The 22197-nt window shown below is 42.2% G+C and overlaps 1 protein-coding gene across 1 annotated transcript in view; it reads left to right on the top strand.

Annotated features, from left to right (window-relative positions):
• Window positions 1-5102: 5102 nt before the first annotated feature.
• The window catches only part of LOC141515592 (uncharacterized), a 38675-nt gene continuing 21580 nt past the window's right edge, over window positions 5103-22197 (top strand). Inside the window, exons 1-5 of the mRNA XM_074227323.1 lie at window positions 5103-6235; window positions 6345-6424; window positions 12021-12147; window positions 12562-12657; window positions 16372-19680. Of these exons, the coding sequence (XP_074083424.1) occupies window positions 6196-6235; window positions 6345-6424; window positions 12021-12147; window positions 12562-12657; window positions 16372-19680 (3652 nt within the window). The 5' untranslated portion in view covers window positions 5103-6195. The remainder of the gene's footprint in view (window positions 6236-6344; window positions 6425-12020; window positions 12148-12561; window positions 12658-16371; window positions 19681-22197) is intronic.

Raw genomic sequence — 22197 nt, 5'->3', positions numbered from 1 at the left:
CAAAGACCAGGGTCTGCCTAAATTGTTGCCTATGGGCAAGGTACTGAGTTAAAGTCAAAAGACTTAGCCCTCCATCTGATCAAAAACTGATGAGGGCACCCCCAACTGTTTTTAAGTTAACCTAGAGTCTTGACATTCTTTGCACTTCTATGCTCAAGTATAATGAGCAGAGTAGGGGAAGTGTATGGGCACCAATGGATTAGTTAGATTATGACCCCAGCCTATGATTGACATGAGAGGGTAGAAACAAGATCTTTCAAAAGTACACAAAAGACCTTGCATTTTGGGATTTCCTTGCCCCTCTCTCCCATCTTGAGAGGTGTGCCATTTTGTTAAGATATCTTAATTTAAAAAAACCATTTTAATCACTCAACTAAGTATTCATAAGCCATTTATAACAGAATGCCATGACTTCCATTCAAAATAAGGATGTGAAAAGTTTTAGAGAAGCCCAACTTTCCAACAAAAATATGAAACATCACAAAGACCAATGAAATCCAAAATGCAACAGAAGTAAGCTCCTCTATCCAGACCAGAATTGTATAAAAAGATATCCCCTAAAGGGTGGAAGCTTATAGGATGCTAGTAGAGGTGGAGAGGGGGAAGGAAACAAGAAAATAAGTATTGTGTAGCAAACATGTTCTAGTCACTGTTGTAAAGTTCTTTAGAAATATCTCATTCCACTCTATCCTCACATCAACCCCTATTGTACAGAATAGGAACCCTGGTTAATTGATTTGCCCAAGGTCATAGAGCTACTAAGTACCTTAAGACAGAAGTTAGGTCAGGTTTTCTTGAATCCAATTCCAAGGCTCAATTCATTGCACCAGAGGGAGCTAGTTTGAAATCCCATGAAGGAACCTGAAGCCAGTTTTCTGAACAGGGTGATTACAAAGTGGAGGTGCCTTAATAGTCAGGCACCCGAAACCAGATCCTGTCCTTGATTTATATGAAGAGGAGCGAAGAATAGAAACAAAACTTTCAGTCTCTGTGTAGACAGACAAAACTCCCACCAACTCAGGGCTTGAGCAGCAGCAACAGGAGGCTTCAAACAAATGTGTTCTCCCTTTACATCTTGCTCTACTATCTTGGGAACCCAGCAGGAAATGAACTGACAGAGACCTGAACCTACGATGTAAAATGAGCAAACTAAGACAGAAGCCAGTGATTGAATCAATCTAATATCAGCTATTCCATCTAAAGGGGTAGCAGCACTGGGATTTAGACCCCAGAGGGGACAATATAGGACAAACTAGGCTAACCAACCCATCCAAGAGTTTCAATGAGGACTGGACTGGCAACAAGAATTGAAGTTGAAAATTGAGTGTGTGGGAGAAAAATCCACTTTAAAAAATATAGAGACTCCCCTGAGCAAAAGGAAAAAAAAATGGCTTTTCTCAAGAAAAGGGCATACTCTAAGTCTCACAAAGGTAGTGAAGATCAAGGAGCTGCCTCAAAATTGACAGTCAAGCAAGACTATATGGTGTAATGTGATCCCCTCCTCCTCCCTATCCTCACTCTGTCGACTCACTGATTAGTCTTCAGAGTTATGTGTAGGATGAATCTACCCACTTAAACAAAATTTGGAGATTTCTCAAGGTATGAAGAGAAAAGTTTTATTCAATTCTTGAGAATCAGACCCCTCACTCTGCCTTAAAACAAGGAGGGAGAGAGAGAGAGATACAGATATAGATACAGATACAGATACAGATACAGATACAGATAAGCAAGAAATCCAAAATCTATTTATCCTAAAGCAATCTCCCTCCACCCCCACTGACCCATCCTTATTAGTGAGGAATGTGGTCTTCACAATCGAGATGTGTAAATTACCCTAAAGAAAAAGCATATGATTCGAACAGAGACAGGTTCTCTCCCTCCAGGAGGAGGAATGTAGAAATATCTGGACTTCAGATAAGACAGGGTCAGTTTACTCTTTACATTTTGGTCAAGGTAACATTAAGTTGCTTGTCAGGGGAGGAGGAGCAGAAGAGATATAATATACAGTTCAACTATTTCTAATCTATAATATTCTACTGAAGAAATCTCAGACTTTATTCCATTCAGTTACATTCTACTTATGAAAATCCACCCCAGCAACAAAGAAAAGAATGACTTATCTTGGAACACAAGGTCTAGGAACAGTCTACCATCCTACCTCCTCTATCATCAAACAAGAGGAGGTTTATGAGCTTCTTTGGAATGTAAGGTTTTTCTCATGAGTGAGCAAAAGGCTGCAGCCATGCAAAAAAAAAAAAAAAACTAAGGGGGGAAAAAGAGCTAAAAGAAATTCTGAAGGAAAAACAAGTAGAGCTGGATAGTATTGAGACGATCATGCAAAACTGTAATGACAACCTCAAAATAAGAGGAAACGTATAAATAACAAATCTAGTTTGTCATTCATGATTATTGATGCTTCTGAAATGTGTAATAAAAAAAGCTTAATTGGAAAAATCTAAATGTGTAGCAACATTAACAGTCTAACTTGATGAGAGCCTTATGAGAGCATTGAGAGCATTAAAACAAATCTATTAAGTACTGAGCATACGAAAAAGAAGCCAAAGACAGTCTCTGTCTTCAAGGAGATTACAATATAGTGCCAGTCATGAAATTAAGTGCTCCTGACTCCAGGGCTGGTGCTCTATCCACTGTGCCACCTAGCCTCCCCTGAACCTACAATTTAGGGATTTATTTTTAATGTAATTTTAGAGAAGTATGAGGAATGTAAAGAAATGGATTTCTTTGTGGCATAATATAAAGTGGGAATAAAGTAAAACCAAAAAGAGAAGTCATGGAAACTACTGTCTTGAAATAACAAAAGGAGTTTGGAATGAATGACCAAAGAAACTTGCTGGATATGGCATAATGTAAAAGCCATTGACAGTCTATTAAAGTTTTTAAAAATGTAAACAGTTGTACAATCTTACTTGTGTTAAAAGAAAAAATAAAAATAAAACCAAGAAGCACTAAGATGACTCAGAACTGATGAAAAAAACAAGATAACTTCTATGGCAAAAGTGGCAGCCATCCCAACCAAAGGAGAACCAGCAATCACTCAAATTACAGGTAAAAGAGCCAAGCTGAAGCTACAAGGCACCCTAAGGAAGACCAGAGGCAGCACTACCACCACTTGGATTATCATCTCCCCTCAAATATGGATGAAGACAGGCCAGGACCCTGAACCAAGAGCATGCTGCTAGCCCAGTGACCTCAACCATCCTCCTGGGAAGCAACACCTGTGGAGATGCAATCTGGCAATGGCTCATGGAAGGTACATGATGTTGATGTTTGTTCTTTGTTTTTCAAGATCATGTCATTGTGGTCTATGAATTGGATTTGAGTGAGGGAGGGTCCTGCAGTAAGTCACCAGCCTCTCTTTCTCCATCAGAGTCATCTGGATTCAGATTGAAGACAGCCCTGGAGGCAAGGCGATCAGGATTAAGTGACTTGCCCAAGGTCACACAGCTAGTGTCTGGGGCCAGATTTGAACTGACTCCTTCATTTTTGAAGGTCAACGATATTATGAGGACTCAAACATGAATTGGATTTAAGTGAGGCAGAGCTGCACAGAGTCAGCAGCCTTATTCTTTCTTCCCGGGTCATCAAGGAGCGAGACAAAGATCAAGACAACCTGAGATGGCCTGTGAGGCAGTGTCTTCTGACCAAGCTTTAAATGCTCCAGTCCCTGCCTTGTAACAAATCCCTCTCATTGGCCCATTCTGTCCCCTCCAGATGGGCACCACCCTCCCATCTCACTAAGCAGGACAGCTAGGTGGTACGGCGGATGGAGCCCCGGCCTGGCACGCAGGAGGATGCGAGTTCAAGTCCAACCTGATACCTGTCTTACTGTGTGTCCTTGAACAAGTCCCTCCCCCCCGGTGGCCTCCCATCGGGGCCACTTGGTTCTCATCTGGCCGTCCTGGAGGGGGTGAGGCTGGCGACAGCCCCTGCCCACTCAAGTCCGGCGCAGAGGCCTTCTTGGAGGAGGAGGCCGGCCTTGGTCATCCTCGCCTCGGGTGTGCGTGCCGCCCTGGGGCCAAGGGGCTGGCGGAGGTGGGGGCGCCCCGTCGGGTCACAGACGACCCCGCGGGCCCCGGGGGCTGCGCCCCTTGGGTCTCGGGACCACCGGCCTGGCAGAGGGAGGCCCCGCGGGCCCCGCCCGGACGGCCAGAAAACCCCGCTGCCGGGGCCAGGCCGGGCGGCGGAGGGGGCCCGGGGGGCGGGCTCCGGGCTCCGGGCAGAGCGGCGATTGGCCGCTGGGAGGGGGCCGGCCCCGCGGGAGGGCAGGGAGAGGGCGGCACGCTCTTCCGGCCCCGCCCCCGGCCCCGCCTCTTTTCCCTTTACGCGGTCACGTGGGCGGCCCAGGGCCCGCTAGGGGAGCGGCGCTGCGCGTGCGCCCCGCACCCAAGGCGACCCGCTTCCCCCTCCTCGAACTCCATTTCCCAGGGAGGCCATGCGGGTCAGGTCGTGGAGAGCCCACGGCATTGTGGGAGCGGGCCCTGGTACTCTGTGCGCGCTTGCGCAGCTTCCCTTTGGCCCAACCGTTTCGGGGAGCGCGGATGGTCGAGAGGCGCGTGCCCGACGCGCACGCGCGCCCCTGTGCGCGTGCGCGCGCCCCCGGGTCTGGAGGTGCGTCTCTGGTTTAGGGCTCTTTTTGTGGGGAGCCTTCGGGTGCCCCCGGGTCCTCTCTGTCTCCCCTTGGGTCTCTGTCTCTCAGAGATGTCTCTGCGTCTGTCCCTGACGTTCGTGGCCGTCAGCCCTGGCGGCGCAGATGGGGAAACTGAGGCAGGCGGCAGCAGGGAAGTGGCCCGCCCAGGGGCGTCCGGCTGGGCCGAGGCCGGATTGGAACCCAGGTCTTCAGGACTCAAGGCCCAGCGCCCAATCCACTAGGTCTCTGACTGTGAGACTGTGTGTGTGTGTGTGTGTGACTGACTGTGACTCCATGTGTGAATGTGAGTGTGTGTGTGTCTGTGTGTGTGTGTATGACTGGCTGTGACTCCATGTGTGGATGTGAGTGTGTGTGTCTGTGTATGTCTGTGTGTATGACTGACTGTGACTCCATGTGTGAGTGTGTGTATGTGTCTGTGTGTGTGACTGACTGTGACTCCATGTGTGAGTGTGTGTTGTGACTGATTGTGACTCCATGTGTGAGTGTGTGTGTGTATGTCTGTGTGTGTATGACTGACTGTGACTCCATGTGTGAGTGTGATGTGTGTGTCTGTGTATGTCTGTGTGTATGACTGACTGTGACTCCATGTGTGAATGTGTGTGTGTGTGTCTGTGTGTGTGTGTGTGTGTATATGACTGGCTGTGACTCCATGTGTGAATGTGAGTGTGTGTGTCTGTGTATGTCTGTGTGTATGACTGACTGTGACTCCATGTGTGAGTATGTGTATGTCTGTGTGTGTATGACTGTGACTCCATGTGTGAGTGTGTGTATGTGTGTATGTATGACTGACTGTGACTCCATGTGTGAATGTGAGTGTGTGTGTCTGTGTGTATGACTGACTGTGATTCATATGTGAGTATGTGTCTGTATGTGTATGACTGACTGTGACTCCATGTCTGAATGTGTGAGTGTGTGTCTGTATATATGTATGACTGACTGTGACTCCATGTGTGAATGTGTGAGTGTGTATTGTGACTGACTGTGACTCCGTGTGTGAGTGTGTGAGTGTGTGTTGTGACTGACTGTGACTCCATGTGTGAGTGTGTGTGTATGTCTGTGTGTGTATGACTGACTGTGACCTCCATGTGTGAGTGTGTGTGTATGTCTGCATGTGTATGACTGACTGTGACTCCATGTGTGAGTGTGTGTCTGTGTGTGTATGACTGACTGACTCCATGTGTGAGTGTGTGTGTGTGTGTGTGTGTGTGTGTGACTGCTTCTCCCCTTGGGCCTAGTCTCTGTCTCTCTGTGTGTCTCTCTCTCTCTTTCTGTCTCTCTCTTTGCCCCCACGGTGGGCTGAGACTGGGGCTAGGATGGAGTGCGACCTATGCGGAGGGCCCATGTCCCCTGACTTTGTTCCTGCCCCCGGGGGCTCCAGGGGACAGATTTGACCCATTGAGATCTTTCTCCAGAGCATGCCGGCAGTGGTTGACGATGAGGAACGGAATCTGAGACCTTCAGGCCTGGGGGGCAGGATGTGCGGCCGGTAGGAAGCCCCTGAAAAGGAGGACTCGGGCAAGGTGACCATGGAGAATGGTTCAGGGGCCCCAGGGAGTGAGGACAGAGGTGAGGGCCAAAGGCCTGCTGGGTGGGGGAAGGGTCTGGGCAGGAGGGACCAGGGAAGGACCAGCAGGGAAGTGGGGTGCTCCCTCCTGACCCCCTTCTTCTCCCCCAGAGTCTGCCCTCCCTGGAGAGAAGAGCAGAGGTCAGCATGAGGATGGAACAGTTGGACTCCCCACAGCTCCTGGCTCCCTGGTGAGTAGACTGTTCTTGGTGGAATGTGGATCCCCCTGAGGTCCCCGAGCACTCACCCCCACATAGTTGTCATGCCCTCACATGCCTGCAACTGGAAAGGCGCTCAGGGATCAGTCAGCTGAGAGGGAAACAGACCCACAAGTGGTGATGTGCTTGAAGGGACTGTCTGGCAGAACTGGAAATCTTTTACTGACCCTCAGCTCCATGGGGTCAGGGACCAGGCCAGACCCCTTAGGATCACATCCACCACTGTAATACAGTAGGCACATCATCCATGCCTTTCAGCATTTTTCATAATTATTATTATTATTATTATTATCCTTATTATGAGTTTAAGACTCATCAGTAAGCAGAAACATTTCACTATCCAGGGGACAACCAAAAAAAGATTTGTCTGAGAAATCACAAACTGGTATAATCAGTTTAATATTGTGTCTTTTTAGTGTACTGAGTTTTTTCTTTTGCACATTTTTAAATCATTTCTTGATTTTTGTATCATATATCTTAAATTTGGCTTACCACCAAATAGTTTCAGTGCTTACTGTTTTGTAGAATTGTTTGAAAATCTGGCATTTCTCAACACACTTAATTCCTTTCATTTTTTTTTTATTATTTCCTTGGAGTTTCCTGACCATGTCTTCCTTCTTCTAGATAAATTTTATGATTTTTGTCAGGGTTTATGAACTGTTGTGTGGTAACCCTTGTCATTTGATATCACAATTATTTAGGTATTGACCTTTTTATTCTGTTGGCACAATCCAGCCAAGAACAATGAGGATGTCTGCATCTAGGAAAGTCTTCTTTATTTCTTTTTTTTTGTTTTTGCAAGGCAATGGGTTTAAGTGGCTTGCCCAAGGCCACACAGCTAGGTAAGTGTCTGAAGTCGGATTTGAACTTAGGTTCTCCTAACTCCAGGGCCAGTGCTCTATGCACTGCACCACCTAGCCATCCCCAGTCTTCTTTATTTCTAAGAAATTTTGTAATTAAGTCATTGATTGATTTTGTGATACATGGATCCTCATTTACTTGAGTTATTTGGAATTTTTTTTTCCCTCTCACCCACTGAATTTTTGGAGAGATTTGTGTTTGTGTGTGTGTGTGTGTGTGTGTGTGTGTGTGTGTGTGTGTGTGTGTGTTTACTTTTTAGCAATGTTAAGAAAAAGCTGATCTTTTGAGGGGGGGTTCTTTTATATTACTTACCTATTGAAGTATTGTTTCAATTAGCTTTTTGGATTTTCTTTTTTTTTCTTTTTTTTTTTGTTAAGTTTTTTCTAGGTAATTATTAAGTGTCTGATACCGGATTTGAACCCAGGTACTCCTGACTCCAGGGCCCGTGCTCTATTCACTGCGCCACCTAGCAGCCCCTAGGATTTTCTTTCTTTAGTTGAATCTCAGTTTCTCTAAGTAAAGCATCATGTCTACATATGCTGATAGTTTTGTTTGATCTTTGCTTGTGTTCATATCCTTTTTCTTTTTTCTTGTCAGAGTTAATTTTATTTTACATGGTAGTACTGACCATGAACATATCAGCTTTAACCCTGACCTTATTGGAAAAGCCTCCACTATTTCTCCAATACTGACAGCATTTTAGAATATTTAACATAAATGAGTGTTGTTGTGTCTTGATAATAATTATGTGATTTTTTTTATTGTGTTTTTAATTAGGAAGGACTATTTGCTTATGTTTTTCTAAACCAATTCTACATTTCTAGTATAAGACTTTTTGATCAGTGATTTATCTTTTTAATATGTAACAGCTTCTTTGATAATATTTTATTCTATATTTTTACATTTGTCTTTAGGAAATATACTTGTTTTTCTTAGTCCCCAAATTCAGTGTCAGGATCATATTCATGTCATAGATCTCTGGGAGATGTCTTTTTTATATTTATGGAGCTAATTTATGCTATTATAAGTTTATTCTTCAAATGTTTGGTGCCATTCAATTGTAAATCCACCTGACTTGGGATTTTATTTTCCTCTTTGGGAACTCATGTTGGATTCAAATCCTTTTACTGAGAATGGATCTTTTAAATTCTCTGTTTTTAAAGTTAGTAAGTTATTTTTGTTTGCATACAATGAGCAAAAACTTTCTAATGATTTTCTGTCTCTGGCACGGTTTCTCCTTTTTTATTTTTGGTTTTTAAATTTTACTTTCCCTTTTTTTAATTGCATTAGCTAATGATCTTTTTTCCTCTTAATTTCTTAAAAAATCTACCTTAATATTAATTTCTTTTACATTTTTTTCTTTCTTTGATTTTTATTATTTCTCTTTTTGAACTTATTTGGTGGTTTTGAGTCATTGCTTTTTTGAATATTTCTAGTTGCACAGCCATTTCACTGATCTCTTATTTCTCTTGTTTATTGAAGTTTAAAGATGTTTGGGGATGTATGCTTTTCTCTTAGGACTGTTTCAGCTGCATCTCTAGAGTCCTAGTATGCTCTCATTGTCGTGTTCTGGGATTCATTCTTAGAGATTAGATTACTTAGTCTCCATTTAGGTCTGATATTTTTCTTCAAATTCTCCTTCTTATAATTTCTTTTTTTTTTCTCTCAAGGTAGAAACAGAAAGTAGTTTTATTCAATTTCTGCAGAAATAGGGAGTCACCTCCACCATCAAGTCTGGTAGAGTGAGGCCCTTATAATTTCTATTATGTATGATTCATCACTCTTGGGTGTTTGTAGATGAAGTTGTTTTAAGGCTGAGGTACATGTCCGGTGGAGATATATAGCAGCCAGCATCAACAGGAATGTATAAAGCACCTACTGTGTTCAAAGCCCTTCTGTCCCCCTCCCCACATGAAGAGACAGCATGCAAACAGCTGTGAGGTAAAAGAAAGAGACACTATCACTTAGATCTTGATTGGTATTTGTCAAGTTGGTTTTCTTAGGGGTCCTGTTTAATTTTGTGCTTAAAGGCATGATTCCGAGAAGGGGTTTATGGCTTCATATGGCTGCCTGTCTGGGGGTTCCATGACAAAAAAGGAAGAAAATTCAGATAGGTGCTGGAGCCAGTTTATACTGGTTTTATAGAGCCAGTTGTTAAATTGTCCTCTTGAGATTAGCCACTACTACAAATCAGGACTTGATTTATTGTTTTGTTGTTTTGAAGTGATGGAGTGAATGGGAATAATTCAGATATTAAACTTATAAGTTCATCCTGCTACTAAAGAACTGGCTATTAAACATTTACTATCATAACTCTGAACACTGGGTGAGAGGCTGAGGGAATTACTTTTTATTTTGCTTTGTTTTGTTTTTGTTTTTGTTTTTAAGTTTTTGCAAGGCAAATAGGGTTAACTGGCTTGCCCAAGGCCACACAGCTAGGTAATTATTAAGTGTCTGAGACTGGATTTGAACCCAGGTACTCCTGACTCCAGAGCCGGTGCTTTATCCACTACACCACAGAATTACATTTTAAAGCAATTTTTAACTTTTTTTTTTCAAAGTTTTGAGTTCCAAATTCTATTCCTCTCTCCCACTACTCTTCTCTTCCTGAGATGGTTAGCAATCAGATATAGATTGTACATTTACAAAAATGCAAAAAATTTCCATATTAATCATTTTGCACAAGAAGACATGCAGAAAAGAAAAAGAATGAAAGAAAGAAAGTGAAAAGTAGCACAGTCTATTCAATCAATACCAGTTTTTTCTCTGGAGGTGGATAGTAGGCTTCATCTTTACTCTTGGAATTGTCTTAGATCATTGTATTGCTGAGGATAGCTGTCTCTTGTGATTGTTATACTGTATTGCCATTAATGTATGCAGTGTTTTCCCTTCACTTTGCATAAATTCCAGATTTTTCTTAAATCACAAGATGCCTTTTTAAAATAATAATTTATCTTCAATTCCATTTGTGTGTACTCTATGTGTATTTCCTTGTAGATCCTCTCCATGGTGACCATCGTGTATTTGGGCTATAATGGCTCTCCTTTCTCTGGGCATGGGTGCCCATGACTCTTCTAGGTTTCTCTCTTTTCCAGAATTAGGACCCAGGGGCACAGCACAATTTCTTTATATCCTTATGCCACAACCAACTAAGCCACTCCCTATTGATCGTTAGAGCTGTGAACCCCATGCCTTTCTGTACTGCCAGCCCACACTGTGACATGGAGCTGTTGGACCCAATAGCTTCCAGAAGGGCAGGAGTTCAACCCTCAGAGTTGCTCTAATTTGCATTTTTCTAATTATTAGTGACTTAAAACATTATTTTTTCAAACATGATTGTTGGTAATTTGTGTTTCTCCCTTTGAAAAATATTTGTTCCTATACTTTGACTATCATTTAGGGAATCTGAGGAAACCAAGAATCAGAGAGAAGAAGGGAATGTATTCCAGGCATGGGTTTTAGCCAGTGCAAAGACTCAGTCTGGAGATGGAGGCATGACAGTCTGGTCTTGGAGTTGGATCATCAAGGGCAGCATTTTGGGGATGAGCAACAGAGGAAAAAGCTGGGAGGGTAAGAAAGAAAGTCTTTCGCAGAACAGGGACAATCTGGAAGTGGGGGGGAGAGAAAGACAATGATCCCTGTTGTGGATATGGTGAGTGGCTCTCTTCCTTCCCCCCAAGAATTCCAATTTGAGATATCCAACAGGTGATTGAAGACTTGGATATCAGAAGAGAGATAAGGTCTGAGTCAATAAGTCAAATGAAGACCTGAGCACTTGGAAACCCTGAGGTGGCTGAGTAAAGTCAGTTATAGGAGCAGAGAAGAGAGCCCAGGATAGAGCAGAGGGGTACACTCAGAAGTGGTGTTCAAGCAGATGGGGCCGAGACTGCCAAGAGTGGTCCAAAGGAATAAGGGCCGAGGGATGGCCATTCATTGTATCAAGGAATTAAGAGCAGATGGTTGGATGATGAAGTTGGAAAGTGTGGATGGTGCTCTCAAGTTTATAGCCAAGAAAGAGGAAAGGAAGGGATGGAGGGGTTGAGGTGGAGACCAGGGCTGGGTTGGGAACAAGGTCCAGACTAGGAAAGGGGAAGAATGAAGCCAGTACAGGGCTAATGGGCTGAGAGAAAGCCAAAATTATTACCATAGAGACTGTTGGATTAGGGACTGCTGCGTTTTATATATATATATGGAAGTTCTGTTTCGAGATTGTATTCTCTGGGATGTAACCCATGCACCCTGCCATCCCAGCTAGTCTAGTTCTTTTCCTAATGGGTTAAGAAGCTGTCCCCATGACTTGGTTGGCTCAAGTAGGGGAGGAACTTTCTGGAGACCTGAGGTGGTGCTGATGAGGTTTTCTGGTCAGCCAAGGATCCATTCCTGTTGTGTGGCCTTTCTCTGCTATGGTGAGGAAACCTCCTTTAGTTAATTGGTAAAAGACCCCAAGGGTCTCACCTGAGTCTGGTCCAGCTCACTGCAGAGCATGTTTGTGAGGGTCAGAGTTTCTGTGACTTTGATCAGACTTTGTGGCACATGTGGCAGGGGTGGCTGTGGGGATAGAGAACGTGACTCTCCTGGGGACTCAATCAACGTCAGCCTTCATTGAACCTGACCTGATACCCCTTTCTCTGACTTTCCACTTCCTTTCGGCTTCTCAGTATCTGGGAGAAGCTGGGCTTTGAGTGAGCAGATATGTCTGGTGTTTCAGGCATTCCTGACCTTCCAGGATGTTGCTGTGGCCTTCAGCCAGGAGGAGTGGAGACACCTAGACCCAGCTCAGAAGAACCTCTACCGGGAGGTGATGCTGGAGAACTATGGGCACCTGGTCTTCCTGGGTAAGGAGTCCAGCTTCTTGCTGGCCCTTGGAGCCTGCCCCTCACAGTATTGCTATGGCCTTGCCCACCACAGGCTCTGGTGTCAAGCTGAAGTGGGCCTTGGCCTCAGACCTAACCTTATCCATCCATGAAACAGCGTTTATGCCCCTGTGACTAGGAGGAGCTCTGCCACCAGAAACAGGCATTCTTCCCTGGGCTGTCCCCTGCCCAAATTCTGTTCCCCAAGTAGACATTTTTCCCCAGAGTCCCCGTGAGCAGTGGTTTATTATTCAGTGTCCACTGTTTGTGTAGCCCCAGACTGACTTCCTCAGGTCTCGCCTCATCCCAGCCCCTGGGCACTGCCAGCCTCTCCCTGAAGAGGAAGAACCTGGGATAGACTCCGGAGGGTGCTCCCATTTCTCTCCCCATGAGCAGGGCTTCCAGTTTCCAAGCCAGAGCTAATCTCCCAGCTGGAGTGTGGGGAAGATCGGTGGATGCTGTTGGAGGAAGAGCGGAGAAGTCCTTGTGCAGGTGAGAGAGATAGCAAATTGGGGGCGGGTTTTGACCTCGGACACCACCTCAATGACTTCAGTAGTTTTTCCAGGCAAGATCTATGGACTAGTCATTTCTAAACTGAACTCTTACCAGGGCCACAGGCAACAGACATCCCTTCCTGCTCTCCCTGGCACAGGTATCTCCTTATCTTTGGCCTTTTTTGGATCCTTTTCCCAGTGATTTAAAAGACACAGAAGGTTCTTTTTTTTTTTTTTTTTTTTTTTAGGATTTTTCCAGGCAAATGGGGTTAAGTGGCTTGAGGCCGGGTTTGAACTCAGGTACTCCTGACTCCAGGGCTGGTGCTCTATCCACTACACCACCTAGCTGCCCCGACACAGAAGGTTCTTAAACAAACCAAAAAACCCCAACATCTTTGTTCCCAATCAGTCCCTGGATTGGGAAATTGAGCCTTTCGATTTATAATTCCCTCAATTATACAGAGTTCCCCATTTTCAGGGGCTTCATTTGCCCGTCTGCAGTTGTCTCCTATGCTCCCTCAGTCCTGCATGATTCTGCCCTTCCTTAACCCTTGACCTCCCCAGAAAGACCCTGGTGCCCCAGCTCTCCCATGTCAGGTGGACCCCTCCCAGACTCACTTAAGTCCACTTTCTTCATCCTCACTTTGCAGCCATTCCCCTGGGCCTCCCTCCATGAACTTGTCATTCCTTTCATCTCCAGCTTTGCCCTCAGACTTGGAATTCCCATGTAGATATTCCCCTACCCCAGATCCCCTCCTATGAGTCTGCCTACAAGAAGAGTAGTGTCTATGATCTCATCACTGCACCTAAATGTGAGTTTTCCCTGGTCCAGAATTCTGAAATTCCTCTTTCAGCTCTGGAAAAGTCTGCCTCTCCTTCAGTGAGCATTCATTAAGCACCTCCTGTACACCATAGTCTTTGTTCAGTGTTGGAGACACAAAATAAAGGAAAAGCTCCTCTTACCTCTCTGATAAAGATGAGGTAGAGGTCTACAGGCAGAAAGTGAATAAGAGGCAACATTTGAACTATACCTTCAAGGAAATAGTGTTGAGGGCATGTCAGGCATGAGACTGCCAGACTCAAACATAGTGATGGAAACTGGAAGATCTTGTAAGGGTTTCTGGACCTTCCAGAGTGACAAGGATAGATGAGGATCCAGACTTTCATTCATTTCAGTTGTGTCTGATTCTCTGTGACCCCACCTGGTGCTTTCTTAGCAGAGATAGAGAGGGCTTTGAAAGTTATTCCATAGCTTTTCTCTCTTTGAGCCTCTCACATCACTTTTCTCATCCTTCTAAGCAACTCTCAGGGTGTCCAGTCGAGAAGTGTTCCTTATTGAGTTGACTTTTTTCTGAATTCATCATTAGACTGAATTCTGTAGTGATTATGGATCTCATTTAGGGAACTAACATCACCAAACCTTAATAAATAAATGCTTTTGTGTTGACTTTGCCACTATTTCTACTGCCTTCACAGCCCACAGGGGACCATGATGTTCCAAGGGCAAATGTCCTTGATAAGGAAGAGATTTTGCTATCAGATTATACATTGACCTTTCCTTTTTGCCTCTTTTTGTTCTCCTTCCAGTTTCATCCTTAAATCCTCAGAATTTTGCTTGATAAAGTTATTGTTCTAAACCATTGTTATCCTGGGCTGCCATGTCTCTCACCCTGGTGCGAAGATCAAATCTTTACTGGCTCTGGCACTTTTCTAGGTTCATAGAAACTCTTCTTTTTGACAACTGGTTTATCTTGGAAATGTTTATCTAGGAAATAATGTTAGTCTATACTAGTGTCCATTTCTCCAACTGTTGCCCCTTTTTTGTTGTTTTTAAAATAGAACAGATTGAAGTTGTTTAAATTGCCCATCATAATTTTTCTCACTTTTATTCTCTTTTTATATCACTTGAGATTTTTCCTCTAAGGAGTTGGTAATCTGATCGTATATAGCTGACTTTGAAACGACCCACATGAGAAATAAATTTTTTTCTTTCTGTTACATGTAATTAGTTTTATTTTCATGCTTGCCATGTTCAGGGCCTCCAGGATTTTTTCTCCAGAAAGCAGTCATGCCATGGAGGCATGAAGCTTCTTTGTGGGTCATAGACCTCTGGCTTCTTGTATATCTTTGGAAGCATATTTTCTGGCATTGTTTTTCTGCCTCTCTTGACCACCCTTGCATAGAAATTACTAAATAGAATGTATTTATGTGTATGTGTGTATGTGTGTGTATTTATGTTTATATATATATATTTATGTTTATATATATATTAATTTAATTTGGAGTAGCTCATAGAGTTCTTCTTAGAACAGTCTATCTCCTCATAATGTGCAACTGATATTTGCAAAGAAATTTGAATTATTTTCTGCAATATGAGATGACCATATATCCCAAGGAATATTCTTTGTTGCCTGTAAATGCACAATAAAACCATCTTTTCCAGCTACCTTATTTAATTATTCTTGAAAGGAGGTTCTTAATTTGGGGAATGTGAATGTGCTTTTTTTAAAAAAATATATCAATAACTGTATTTCATTACATTTGATTTCTTTTGTAAAACTGTGCATTTTTATTTGTATTTAAAAATATGATTTTGAGATGAGCTCTGTAGACTTCACCATACTATAAAAAGGGAAATGAAACAAAGAAGATGAAGGGGTTCTAGGAGACTCTGTGAACCATCCACTTCCTTTTGTTTTGTTTCTTTTATAGCAACAATGTGAGGAATGAATGGTATGATTTACTTCCTGGTCACTGAGTGAGGATCTCATATTTAGGTTTTTTTTTCCAAGGCAAATGGGGTTAAGTGGCTTGCCCAAGGCCACACAGATAGGTAATTATTAAGTGTCTGAAACCAGATTTGAACCCAGATACTCCTGACTCCAAGGCTGGTGCTTTATCCACTACGCCACCTAGCCGCCCCAGATCTCATATTTAGAATATGACTACCTGAATTATTGTTTGAGGATCATCTTACAACTCTTGATTCTTAACACCCTCTGTGCCCCTCCATCCTTCCACTGTCAATGCAGAGGAAGAAGGGAATCACAGAAAACTGAGGGCTTTTATTTTTTAACTCTCAGAGGACAATCTGCTGGTGACCATCCCCTCTGTACCCAATTTGACTGCTTCTAAGGAAGCAGGTGTGATTTATTGCTAATACTATATTTAAAGCCTTCCCAACATAAAGAACCAAATAGAGCTTGCCTCTACTTACTTCACCTGAAATAATATCTTGTTGGAATGAGACATGATGGACTCTTGACTCTGTATGCTTTTATTTTCTGCAAACTTAAGTATATGATATTTGCAATATGATGCTGCCTCCATTCAGAGAGTAGCAGAGAGATTGGTTCAGGAATCTGAGAGCAAGCAAAGTACCTTGTGTGAGAAATACATCAGGTAGAGGCCAACCTAGAGGCTCTATTCCTCCCAAAATTTGCCTCCAAAAGAGAGACAAAAGTTTCTTTTCCTCCTTCTACCAGTCAGAACATTCCTGCCTCCTCAGCACTGCCATCTCAAATCCTGCCCCAACACATTGTTAGAGATACTCTATTAGCATCTTCCAGAATGACTAGAAAAATACAAGGTTAAGTAAGGTCTCAGCATGCTTATGATCCTTGGAAATCTGTGAAACAAACAGTGAGCATTTTCAGTCATTTTCTCATAACAATGACAGCAAAGTATTTACCTTCCTTTTTTTTTCTTTCAGACCAAAATAGACCAGAGACCAAGAAGATAATTCTAAAGCAGGGCATTTCATTGGAAAAATCATCCTTGGAAAGACTCCCAGGAGACTATAACAGGAATTTTAAGTTTGGAGAAATTGGTCAAAGTTTTTATAGATATCAGGGCAACCTGAGGAGAGACTTAAAGCAAGCAAAGAAAATTTCTAATAAGTCAAGAGATCGTGAATTTATATTTAGGAAAAATTTCTGTCAAAGATCAATCCTTGACATACACAGGAATGTTGCTTCAGAAAATAGTCCCCATAAATTGTCTTCAGATCTGAATAGTTATAATGGAATCTCCTCAGGAAGGAAACATCATATGATTAATGCTTGCAGCAAAGCCTTCAGTTACCATTCAGACCTTATTCGGTATCACAGGGTAACCACTAGAGAAAAGCCCTATGTGTTTGATGAATTTGGCAAAGCATTCCAGCAGAGGCGACACTTTACTCGATGTCATAGAATTCGACCTGGAGATAAACCATATACGTGCACAGAATGTGGAAAAAACTTCAGTCGGATTCCCTATCTTATGCTACATCAAAGAATTCATACTGGAGAGAAGCCCTATAAATGTAACGTATGTGAAAAAGCCTTTTGCCAAAGAGGACATCTCACTGAACATCAGAGAATTCATACTGGAGAGAAGCCCTATAAATGTAACATATGTGAAAAAGCATTCACTCAGAGTGGACATCTTACTGAACATCAAAAAATTCATAATGGAGAGAAACCCTACAAATGTAGTGAATGTGGAAAAACCTTTAGTAATAAATCATCCCTTATTCTACATCGCAGATTTCATACTGGAGAGAAACCATATAAGTGTTATGAATGTGGGAAAGGCTTCACCAACAGCTCAGTTCTTATTGTACACCAGAGAATTCATACCGGAACCAAACCCTATAAATGTCATGATTGCGGGAAGGCCTTCCTTCAGTACATAGGGCTTGTGGTACATCAGAGAATTCATACTGGAGAGAAACCTTATAAATGTCACATATGTGAAAAAGCCTTCAGCCAGAGTGGGCATCTCAGTGAGCATCATAAAAGTCACAATGGAGAAAAACCCTATGAGTGTAATGAGTGTGGGAGAGCCTTCAGTAATACTTCATCCCTTATTCTGCATCACAGAATTCATACTGGTGAGAAACCTTACAAATGTAATGACTGTGGGAAAGCCTTTAGTAACAGCTCAGTTCTTACTGTTCATCAAAGAATTCATACAGGATCAAAACCCTATAAATGTCTTGAATGTGGGAAGGCTTTTCTCCAGTGTATAGGTCTTATTGTACATCGAAGAACCCATACTGGAGAGAAACCTTATAAATGTAATGTATGTAAAAAAGCCTTCAGTCAAAGGGGACACCTTACTCAGCATCTGAAAATTCATAATGGAGAGAAACCCTACAAATGTAATGAATGTGGAAAAGCTTTCACCCAGAGAGGACACCTTACTGAACATCGAAGAACCCATAGTGGGGAGAAACCATATACATGTAATGAATGTGGTAAAGCTTTTAGCAATCATTCACACCTCACTCTCCATCATAGAATTCATACTGGAGAGAAGCCCTATAAATGTAGTGATTGTGGGAAAGCTTTTAGTCAAAGGGGTCACCTCACTGAACACCAAAGAATCCATACTGGGGAGAAGCCTTACAAATGTAATGAATGCACTAAAGCCTTCAGCAGCCGTTCACGGCTTACACTACATCATAGAATTCATACTACAGAAAAACCCCGTAAACGTCGTGAACGTAAAAATCCCATCTCCCACAATGTGGACCTCCCTCAGTGTCAGAGGATTAAAACTGGGGGGAAATGTTACAAATGTACTGAATGTAGCAAAGCCTTCCGAAGCAGTTCTTCCTTAGCTCTTCATCAGAGGATTCATAATGGAGAAAAACCCAATGAATGTAGTGAATGTGGGAAAATATTTAGCCGGAGAATATACCTAACTAGACACCAGAGACTCCATAATGGGATGAAAACTTATCAATGTAGTGCATGTGGTGAGAGTAGTACTCAGTGTACATGTCTTATTCAATGTCAGACAATTCATTCTAGAGAGACACCTTCCACATCTAGTGACTATTCAGAAGTATTCAGTAATAACTCATCTCTTATTCCACATCCCAAAAGTCATAATAGAAAAAAATCTTATGAATGTTATGAATGCGGGAAGCCTTTCAGCAGTCGTGCAGGCCTTATTGTTCACCTGAGAATTCATACAGGAGAGAAACCCTACAAATGTAACACATGTGAAAAAGCCTTCAGCCAGAGAGGACATCTTACTGAACATCAAAAAATTCATAATGGAGAGAAACCTTATAAATGTAGTGAATGTGGGAAAGCCTTCAGCAGGAGAATGTACCTTACTCAGCATCAGAGAATTCACACTGGAGTTAAACCTTATAAATGTAACATATGTGATAAGGCCTTCACCCAGTCTTCAGGCCTCACACAACATCAGATAATTCATTCTAGAGAGAAACTCTACAAATGTAGTGAATGTGGTAAAGCCTTCAGTAGCAGCTTATCACTTAACCTACATCAGCAAATTCATGTGGAAGAGAAACCCTATAAATGTATTGAGTGTGGAAAAATTTTTAGTGCTCAATCTTCCCTTAATCTACATCAGAAAACTCATACTGAAGAGAAACCATGCATATGTAATGAATGTGGAAAAATCTTTAGCAACAATTCATCCTTTGATCTACATCAGAGAATTCACACTGCAGACAAACCCTATAAATGTAATGAATGTGGAAAAGCCTTTAGTCAGCAGGGGGGTCTTGCTCAGCATCAAAAAATTCATAATGGAGAAAAACCATATAAGTGTAATGAATGTGGGAAAGCTTTCATTTATAGTATGCAACTCACTCGACACATGAGAACTCATACTGGAGAGAAGCCCTATAAATGTAGTGAATGTTCCAAAGCTTTCAGTGAAAGTTCTTCCCTCATTGTACATCAGAGAATTCATTCTGGAGAAAAGCCATATAGATGTAATGGATGTGGGAAAGTCTTCAGTGCACAGGGAAGCCTTACAAATCACCAGAGGATTCATACTGGAGAAAAACCTTATAACTGCAGTGAATGTGGAAAATCTTTCAGCTCCAGCTCGTCTCTTGCAAGACATAAAAGGACTCATACTGGGGAGAAGCCGCATAGATGTCTTGAATGTGGAAAAGCCTTCACTCACAGGTCATCCTTTACTGTACATCAGAGAATCCATACAGGGGAGAAACCCTACAAATGTAGTGAGTGTGGAAAGGCTTTCAATGAGGGAAGAGGGCTTCTGCAACATCAGAGAATTCATACTGAGAAGAAACTTTAAGTCATTGCTTATAGGGTAACCTTCCCCCAGTGTGAAAACTATTTAGCCTCAGAAATTTATCATTGACAGAAATATTATAAATAATATGCATGTGGATAGTTTTGTGGTTTAGTACAGGCACAAGAGATTTCACAAAAGAGAGACACTCCTAGTATTAATGCCAGAAACTCAAGACTTGTTAATTTCTATATCTGAAAATCACGATCATTCAGTTTTCATTTGGGAATTGAGAGGAAAAAAGGTTTTCCCAGACATTTCCCTCTTCTCTACTACACAACCTGGGGGCATGACACTTGTCTAATTCTAATTCACAGATGGGAGACCTAGCAGCTCTTAGGCTCTGAGTTTTCTACGACAGAAAAAGGGAATCTGCTCCTTAAATATTAGAAAGATGCTGATAATCAGAATTTCCATTGAGATATATTTATAAGCAGCTCTATTAATTGTGAGCACTGCTTCACAATTTGCATTTGACAGTTCTCAATGACTTCATGAAACCTGATTGATAACTGGTTGGGGTCTAAAAGAAGATTGAGAGGGTGGGGGTGTGGATATAGATTTTATATCAGGACTGTGTAGAAGGAAAGTGGTAAGAAGTTGTTCCAGAAGCATAGGAACTTCCTCACCCATGGGTCATGAATGTTTGTCCCCCTCTTCATGGAAATGTAAGATCTGGCAGTTATTTAACAGTGATTGTGGAGAGGAAACCGAGACAAACAGCTTCTGGGCTCCATTCCAAAATTTTTGGAATCTTTGTTTCCCACAGAATTCTCCTTCTCTAGGCTTTCATATTACATGTTTATCTCCCCATCCTATTTCTTCAATTCATCTTAGAATGCAATGGCATAGTTAATTTGCATTCTTAATTCAGATAATCATAAATCTGAGATAACCCTCATATCTCTCCAGGCAGCATGAATCTATTGGGCTAAAGGAATCTGTCATTGATGATGTCTTAAGTTCCACTTCAGAATTCAGACTTTCAGGGGAGATCTTTTGTTTTAAGGTCCTTCCCTTAAATCAAGGTAGCCACTACATAGAAGGGTAGCCTGGGGATCAAACAGCAGTGGCTGTTATATTATACTTAAGGCCTCTCAGGGACACTGCTTGAGACAGAAGTAAAGAGCTGAGTTAAGGGTGTAGCAGAACTTTGAGAGGAGACCACTCTGAAAGGGAGGGTCAAATATGCTTTCTAACTCCCACAATGGAAAGGAAGAGTTAAACACTACCCCACCATTCCATTTTTCCTAGAGCTTCAGGCTCAATCTGCTCAATCATAAACATCTAATGGTTCTTTGACCCTGGCTGAAGTACCTTTGGGTGACAAGAACAGAAGCAGCAACCTTTACCTGTCCTCTGGAAATTTCTCAAACTTTGAAAGCCTACTAAAACACCAGGGAATGTTTAGTGGGGAGAGCACCTCAGGAAAGGTCATTTCTCTATCTTGGAGTACATTCCTGAGAGCAAGCCTTTGGGGAGATGGGGCAGAGTAGTTGGACAGCCAGACAGCAGAACGAGCACTATGTCTCAGAAATTTAGGCAACCAGATGTCTGAATCCACTGAGTAGAATAACTCCTGTGGGTCTGACTTTAATTGATTTTAGGAATGTCTTTTTGTTTTCCCTCTTCACTCATTTCCAAACTCCAATTGAGCTGCATCAGACCAAGAGCACGTTTTACATATTATACATTACATATGTATACGTATGCATATATTTATAGATGGAAACCACATACACAGAGACATCCCATGTCTGTAGGGTCTTTCTAGGGAAAGGGGAAAGGTTGGTTGCGATTTTTCAGAGTTCACATTTTAGGAATTTTTAATAATCAACTTTATTCTTCATTCTTTTCATTCTGCTTTATCTTAGTCAATTCATAACAGTTATTCTTATGTTTCTACATTCCATGTATTTTTGGTTTTTTAAAACACAATACTGTTCCATTGTATTCATATACCACAGCATTAACTCCCCAATCAAGTACCCACTTTGTTTTCATCTTTTTGCTACTATAAAAGGTGCTGCTGTGTATATTTTGTTGTCTGTGAGACCTGCCTTGGACCTCCTTGGGGTCTATGCCCAGCATTAAGATGGCTGGATCAAAGAGTGTGAACCATTTAGAGACTTTTCTTAGATAATTCAAATCAACTTCAAGAAAATTGGTCCAATTCATACCACCAACAATGTCTGAGAGTACATTTCACTGACTTCCCTTTACTTTTTTGAGATCCTGGCACATACCTAATTTTGAATAAAATAAAAACTGACATTCACAATTTAGTGAATCATCTCCATTTCACAGGTGAGGAAACAGGCTTTTTCAGAGAGATGGAAGGATCCATCTGGTAACAGCTAATACAATCCAGAGGCAGGGTCAGAAGCTAGTTCCAGATCTAGTATTTCTGTGCCTTTTCCTGGGTTAAGTCTGCCTAGATGTGACTCAAAATGGATGAGTTGAGTGG

The sequence above is a fragment of the Macrotis lagotis genome, chromosome 2 (genome assembly GCF_037893015.1).
Source record: "Macrotis lagotis isolate mMagLag1 chromosome 2, bilby.v1.9.chrom.fasta, whole genome shotgun sequence".
Taxonomy (NCBI): domain Eukaryota; kingdom Metazoa; phylum Chordata; class Mammalia; order Peramelemorphia; family Peramelidae; genus Macrotis; species Macrotis lagotis.
The sequence above is the reverse complement of the archived record's forward strand: the minus strand, read 5'-3'. Positions and strand labels throughout refer to the sequence as shown.